This window comes from Micromys minutus (assembly GCF_963924665.1).
Source record: "Micromys minutus genome assembly, chromosome: 17".
NCBI classification, from domain to species: domain Eukaryota; kingdom Metazoa; phylum Chordata; class Mammalia; order Rodentia; family Muridae; genus Micromys; species Micromys minutus.
This window is the reverse complement of record NC_137952.1, coordinates 22,177,321-22,185,359: the sequence shown is the minus strand read 5'-3', so window position 1 is coordinate 22,185,359 and position 8,039 is coordinate 22,177,321. Positions and strand designations below refer to the sequence as shown.

At 41.3% G+C, this 8,039-nt stretch overlaps 1 protein-coding gene across 1 annotated transcript in view; it reads left to right on the top strand.

Moving 5' to 3' along the window:
• Positions 1–8,039, top strand: part of AQR (aquarius intron-binding spliceosomal factor) — an 80,529-nt gene continuing 72,490 nt past the window's right edge. Inside the window, exons 1-3 of the mRNA XM_080931025.1 lie at positions 1–164; positions 2,420–2,476; positions 4,907–4,947. Of these exons, the coding sequence (XP_080787151.1) occupies positions 90–164; positions 2,420–2,476; positions 4,907–4,947 (173 nt within the window). The 5' untranslated portion in view covers positions 1–89. The remainder of the gene's footprint in view (positions 165–2,419; positions 2,477–4,906; positions 4,948–8,039) is intronic.

The window sequence follows — 8,039 nt, the reverse complement described above, 5'->3', positions numbered from 1 at the left end:
CACCCCGGGGCTAGGTTGCAGCCGCTGTTTGAAAGCTTTTGAGAATCGCCGCTACGAGCCTCTGGTCGGCTTCGGAGGCGACCGCTGCGATGGCGGCTCCTGCGCAGCCCAAGAAAATCGTGGCCCCCACGGTGTCCCAGATCAACGCGGAGTTCGTCACCCAGGTGAGCCCCGGCGTGCCCAGTTGTGTAAGGAGGGATGCTGAGACCCCAAAGCCCGGCGTTGGTATTGTCGTTGATATCTTGTGTACGTGCAAGTTACTAGTTAAGCATTGGAAAGGCTACAGTGAAAGAGGCCGCTCCACGTTGGGCTACAAAACATGCTTCCGAATTGTATTGATCTGACAAGACTCTGTCTACAGCTAGATCTCTCTATGGCCGTTAATTGTCTGTCACTGTGGAGCTTTCGTTTGGAAAAGTCAATTTCGGGCCTTTAGCCTTGCACATCCTTGTTAATTCTTCGGAAGTTATTGAGAGTGTAAGTGCGGGAAAATTTAAGCCCTCCCGCTTCTTTCCGGCCTCAGCAGATTTGTCAAGGCAGAAGCCCAGAAGCTTTTAACGTTCTCTTAGCCCCTGCATGCCTACCTGGAGTATGTCTATTTCTGGACCTCTTTCACCCTAAGTTGCCGTCCCCACCAAGACTTCTTGATCTGTCATATTTCCTCCTGTCCTGCAGCCCACTCTTCAGATTGTTCCAGAGTGCTCACGGCTGCAAAGCTGCACACATTAGTTGTTTTCCTAAAATGTCAGTTCAGATTGCCCTTGGGATAATGACAGAAATCTTTGAAAGTGCTGTGATATGGCCTATGTATTTACCCAGAGTGCTCAACATCTTTCTCTCGTTCATGTTCATTCCCTCTCCTCCCTCTTTCCTCTCCTTCTCCCTCTCCCTCTCCTCCCCCTCTCCCTTCCCTTCCCCCCAACTTTATGCATTCATGGCTATAACTGCAGTTTACTTCAATTTGCCATGGTACCTAAAGAGTGGATCCTCTTAACCCAGTTTCCTTTCTTGTCATCATTTTACACACATTAGAGAGGCTATCCCTGACGTCTTAACCTATGTTAAAGCTAAGTGCAGATAAGCAGGCAACTTGGGAAAGAACTCGGAAACAGTCCAGGCAAGTGCTGATACCTTAAAGTTTGAGTGTAAAGAGAGCTAGACTGGCTGGAACATATGAACTGAGAGGGAAAATGGGGGAGAAGAGATGGTACCTGTCTGTCCTTTCCAGCGCGTAGGATATGAAGACAGGAGGAATGGAGTTCAGGGCTAGCCTTGTCTGTTTTGAGGCCAGCATAGGGAACACAGGAATGTTCTCACATTTTAGAAGGTCTCTTAGAGTATGTTGATTGTTAGGGTTGAGCTGTGAATGCAAAGAACACACAGGTGCCATCTTCTGTGTCTCAGTTCAAAGAGGATGGATAATAAGTGAAATAATTGTAGTGCAGAAATTTAAGAATACATTGGAGTTATTTACAAACAGAAAAGATGGAAGTGGTAGTTGTCAGGTAGTGTTTGAAAAGCTTCATGGAAGAGTAACACCAGACGTGGCTTCATTTGTCCATTCATCTTTCCATCTGTATGTTTGTCTAGCTATACACCAAGTATTGAAGTATGCCTCCAGACAGTGCAGTTACCTATTAAAACATGTGCTTGCTAGAGTTTCTGTTTGATTTTTTAAAAGAGATTTTGGTTTGTTTTTTAAACCTCAGTAAGAACTATTTTGTTTTTCCATTTTAATGTGTAATGATGTGCTTGGGGCCGGATGGTATGACTACGGGGAGGGAGTTGGAAGCCACTCAGCGTGGTACAGAGAATGCAGGCAGGTCCTCCGGAGGACCAAGTGCTCATAACTGCTGAGCCACTTCACCCCCAGTCCACGTTTCTCCACAATTACGCAACCCACTTCAGTTTGCTAAAATATACAACACCAGCTTCTATATACTTTGTTATAATCAGCCTTTATACTACAGGTTCTTAACGATTTTTTTGTCTACTTACATCTGGGTCTAGTAGTCACTTAAAGGCTTATTTCATTACATATCAACATTCTAAGTAATTTGAAACTGGTTTTGAAAACTCAGCTGATGACTAATCATGAACAGCTTACTAAGTCTCTTGAGCTCTGGATTTACTTATGACTGAACAAAAATGGTTTACTCTGGTTGTAAATAAACCATAGTGTTTGGCCAGGGCTTGGGGTGTTTGGGTATTTTGAACACCATGGTGGTTAGTTGCCATTCAAAGCATCACTGTATTTACTGGATTGTGGCCAAGGATGATAATGGAATTGCTGCCTTACGGTACCTTTAAGACTGCCCAGTTCTCCAGTCCTGGGTCTGCTTGAGGAAGCAGCTTCACATGTCTAAGTGGTCCAGTGCTGTGGACCTGGAACTCATATTTATACTGCTTACTTTTGCAGCTAGCATGTAAATACTGGGCTCCTCATATCAAGAAGAAATCGCCTTTTGATATCAAAGTAAGTACCTTTGTTTTACAATATACTTGCAAACAGTTGTGCTCTTGGTATTGTTTTAAAGATTAATTCTGCAAAAGCATTTGATACTTTTTAAAAAATTTATTCACTTTACATCCAGCTCACTTCCCATTCTCTCAACCCCACCCCCCACTTTCTCCTTCAAGAGGGTGGAGGCTCCTCCTGGGTATCCCCCAACCCTTATACAGCAAGTCTCTGCAGGGCTAGGCACATCCTCTCCCACTGAGGCCAGACAATGCAGCCCAGCTATGAGAACATATCCCACCTACAGGCAACAGCTTTTGGGATAGCTTCTGCTCCAGTTGTTCAGAACCGTCATGAAGACCAAGCTGCACATCTGCTACATAGTTGCAGGGGTTCCTAGGTCCAGCCTGTGTATGCTCTTTGGTTGGGGGTTCAGCTTCTCAGAGCCCCAGGGTTCCAGGTTAGTTGACTCTCTTGGTCATCCTGTGGAGTTCCTATCTCCTTCCGGGCCCACCATTCTTCCCCAACTCTTCCATAAGAGTCCTCAAGGTCCTTCCACTGTTTGGCTGTGGTCTCTGCATTCCTCTGAGTCAGCTGCTGGGTGGAGACTCTCAGAGGACAGCCATGCTAGACTCTGTCTGTAAGTATAGTGACGTATTATTAATAGTGTCAGGGGTTGGTGCTTGCCCATAGGATGAGTCTCAAGTTGGACCAGTTATTGGTTGACCATTCCCTCAGTCTCTGCTCCATCCCCCATCCGTGAATTTCTTGTAGACAGGATAAATTTGGGTCGAAAGTTTTGTAGGTGGGTTAGTATATTGCTCCAGTGGTACCTGCCTGGCTACAGGAGGTTGTCTCTTCAAGTTCCATGTCCCCAATGCTGTGAGCCATAGCTGTAGTCACCCACATTGATTCTGTGGGAGCCTCCCTTATCCCAGGTCTCTGTCACATCCTGGAGATGCCCCTCCCCCACTTCCCCACCCCCTGTCATTTGCAGATTTCCATTCCTTCTCATGGCCATCTGTCTATCCTTCCCCATACCTAATCCTGAACAACCCATTCCACTCTCCATCCCCTCTCCCATCCAGCTCCCTCCCTCCATCTGCCTCCAAATACTATTTTATTCCCCCTTCTAAGTAAGAATCAAGCTTCCTTCCTCCCTTAGGTCTTCTTTCCTGTGTAGCTTTTTTAAAATTGAAAATGCTGTTTTTCATTACCAAACTAATAATTGCTTATGTTAGAAAATTTGGAATCTTTAGAAGTCACACATAAGAACATAAAAATCATTACCTATACATAACATACATTGTCATTTTGTTTTATTTCCTTTAATCCTTTCCAAAATAATGTATCTGTACAACAGTTTTTCCTCTGTGAATTCTTAGATTATTTTTTAAATAATTGTGTTATTACAGATGAGCATTCAACAACTATTTCTATTAATATATTTTATACCAGAGTTTTGGCTGTTCATTACCCATAGAATCTTTTGTTTCCTGATTGATCTTGGGTTGCTAGACTGAGGGAAAGAAGTGGGAAGGCTGGGAACTGTTTAGTGTAGAATAGATGACTAAAGGTGAGGAATATTCAGAGGTCTGAGGGTTTCAAAGCAGTTGTCAAACAAATGCATGACAGACTTTGTAACCGGAGGCTTCTTCCTGGACGTATCTTAGGGCTAGCTAGGCCTTGCTGCAGAGTAAAGGCTGACATTGTAGAGCACTGGAAAAGTGATGGGACTCCGCCCTTAAGCTCTGCCACTGTGCACTGAGTTGGATGCTTTTAAGTGGCTTTGATAAAGCTGCACACAGCGTGAGTTCTGCCTCTGCCTCCCGAGTGCTGGAATTGAAGGTGTACACTACCACACTTGATCTCAGGATCCGTTTCTTAAATGAGGAAACCGACATTAGAAAGGTCAGACACTTGTAGGGGCACAGCCTGCAAGACTGATAGTTTGAGGCAGTCTGTCACCTCCAGAGGCCAATTTCTATGTGCCCTAGGTCACATGAGCAGGAAGCAAGACATCATCATATTCATTTGGATGGAGCAGCTATCCTTTGTTTCTATAGTACCCTCACACTTTTAATTTCCTGTCTGTCTGGCTTGTGGGATGATTATTAGAGTCTAATAACATTTAAATTAATTAAAATTAATTTTTGAAAATATGATTTATGAGGTTTGCTTGTCTAAAAATGTTATAAACACATCCTGTTCAAAGAATATTGCGGATTATTTAAAGAATACTGATTCATTTTTATGTGGATGGATTTTATTATTTCTTCTTTACTTTCTGTTCTATACTTGAGACATATAATGTCATCACTAAAAACTTCTCTTGTTTGAATATTTAATCTTTCTTATTTTATGTAATCTCAGTAATTGAAAACTTTCAGTTTAGACTGAAAATCAAGGTGATTAACGTATTAAACATTTTTATACTTTTGGCAACAGGTAATTGAAGAAATATATGAAAAAGAGATCGTCAAATCACGGTAGGAGTAAGTTTATAATTGTGGTGCCTTGGGCTTATGTAGACCGTGTGGTTGTGTCTGAATGTCTAGTTCAGGTCTGAGTTTGAAAGAATCTTTTTATTTTCTATACAGAGTTATGGTGCTGGTGTTGATTATTACATAGTTCCTCTGTGTCTTCTAGTAGATCAGAGGGATTAAACCCCACACGCCTTATTTGGTTTGTGAAGGCCGAAGATATAGATAGATAGAGATATAGATAGATAGGCAGGTAGGTAGGCAGGCAGGCAGGCAGGCAGGCAGACAGACAGACAGACAGACAGACAGACAGATGATAGAGCAGAGTAAGCATACATTTATTTCAAGTTCACTAATAATTTTCTTACTATTTCTGATAAATCTAAAAAAACCTCTTGAAATTATAAAAACAAGATATAAAATAAAATACCTATATTGCATAAATCCAGGACATCCTTAGTTATTTTTAATAATATACATAAAAGAGTAACTTTAAAAAACCCCTCTTCCCTTCCTAGTCACCAGGGTGTTCGTCTTCATACACAGTTTAATCTTCCCTTCCCCACCTACATGGAAGGGTTTAGACCCTCATTCTGTCATGAGATGCCTTAAAAGAAATTAACTGTGTATATTGATCATTGTTTCACATGTTTACTTGTAGATAATGTATGCCTAGTTAATATTTTTTGATATTTGTTTAAATATGTATATATATTTTTAGATAAAGTCTTGCAGAGCTCAAGAATTCTAGAATTCCACTGCCTTTAGCCTCTTATGTGCTGGTATTCCATGTGTGTACCACAGTGCAAGCTCAAAATTTGTAGAGTCCTTTGCTTGGTACATTAATGTGTTAGGTCTTCAACAAGTTAATTTTACTAAATAATTTGAAAGCAAAAATAAGTCAGTTGGTTACACAGACCTTTAATCTCAGAACTCTGGAGACAGAGGAATGTAGATCTCTGTGAGTTCAAGGTCAGCCTGGTGCACAGAGTGAGTTCCAGGACAGCCAGGGCTGCTACACAGAGGGACTCTTGGAAGACTGAGATGATGATGATGATGATGATGATGATGATGATGATGAAGAGGAGGAGGAGGTAGAGGAAGAGGAGGAGGTAAAGGAGGAGAAAGTAGAGAAGGAGGAGGAGACAGTGACAGAATAGGGAAGTGAATGTTGAATGGTTGATTTGTGAGCCTAAGAATTTTTATAACAAAAATTGCAATATACATTAAGAGCTTTAAATCAACAGTGTTTTAGATTAGTGCCTGAGGGAATTATGTTGCTGAGCAATGTGTCATCTTCAGTATCTAGGGAATGGCTTGATGTAATATTTATTAAATGGTTATAATACACTCCCAACATAGGCTGTTTTATAGTCTTGAGATACTGTTAATATCACAGTAGTCATTTATTCAGATCTCAGTATACTTATGGTGTAAAAATAGATACTTCTAGGATCTGAAAATTAATTCTTAAAAGCCTTTTTTGTCTAGTCAGATGGGTAGTAAGGCATGCTGCACAGTTGCTTCATCTTTGCTATTTCCTGCAAAGCCAGTGGGAAGCTTCCCTTCCTGCATTTCTATGCAGCTTTCATTTAAAATAGAGTTGTTCCTGCTTGTCTCCTGTGCACTGGCTTTGCTCTGAGCATTTACATACAGCAGTACATTTGCCGTCCCCAAGAACGTTGAGATACTTTTACTGCACATGGTCTAGGAACTTGATTAAGGCACTGCCCAGTATTGGCTCTTGTCCACGACTTTTTTTTTTTTTTTTGCAGGAATAGCCTCCATTTTCTTACAGGACTTACTAACTTATACCCTTTGACAGTATTCTTAATTCTGCTATGAATTCATTACATGGATTTTATGGTGGAAAAATAAAACAGTAACTTATAAAATACTTTATCTTGATACTTTGTGTTTATTTGACACTGAAAGGGTATAGTAACCCTTATAGATTAGAATGCTATACCTAGTTAGAAACACAGAACTTGGATTTTGTGAGCACTCCAGGTCCAACATTTATTTGCCACACAGACCTGGAGGCTTGAGTTCAGCCTTCTGACCCCCACATACACCATGCAGTGTGTGTGTGTCCACGAATATCACATATTCATAATGACACATCCCTTTTTAGCATTCACAGATACATTTTCTCCTTATATAGTTTTCAGTGTGGTTGTGAGAGTGCTGTACAACTTTGAATCCCATGTTTTCACACAACTACACCTGGGAAGTTGTAGTAAAGCAGCTTACATATAGAGCCGATGCACTTAGGTTTTATACACACACTGCCCACCTTTTGATGGACTAATGAAACGTATGTTACATTTTGAGCACAGTGTCATGCATAATGCTTGTTGTCAGTCAATATTAGTATGTTAGAAAAGCATACAGACCGCTTCAGGTATTTAATCAGTTATGATTATTATTTGTAGCCACTCATATCTCCAGAACTCTTCAATCTGAGGACTGTTGCCGGATGGTCGCTCTCTTACATTTACTCTTCAGTTAAGCTGCCGCCCAGAGTGTCCCTCAAGCCATCACATTCACTGTCTTGCTGAACTGTGGGAGCGGGTGTTTGTCATTGTTCCTCCAGACTTCTGACTTTATAGTAAAAGCATTCATTTCTTCCTTGCTAAAGTTCTGTGACAGTATGTGTGCTTGGTGAACCTGTTTAGGAGTCCAGACTGCAGTGGGGTAGGATTTGGCAGGGAAGTGATCTCTTGGGTAGTGACAGGTTAGGTGTCAAATCAAGAAACTATTACCTGAGGGCCGTGTTCAGATCAGGCCACTTTTTTTCCCAATTTAGAAAATAATTAAGAGAAAAATCAGGCATTTCAACTGCCACATCTATTATTAAAGAACAGTGTAGATAACAGAAGTATCTCGTATTCCCCACAGTCAAGACTCAAGAGCATGAGAAACCTCTAAGTTCTGCATTTGGGATGTGGGTATGTGCCTATGCGACGAGTCTTAGTGCTCTCCAAACTGACCCCAGCCAGCTTTTAGCACCTGTGATCTGGTTATGAAATCTGACGTGTTGTTTAATTTGATTACAGGAGATTCCAAATGAATGAGAGTTAAGATCTCTGAAATGT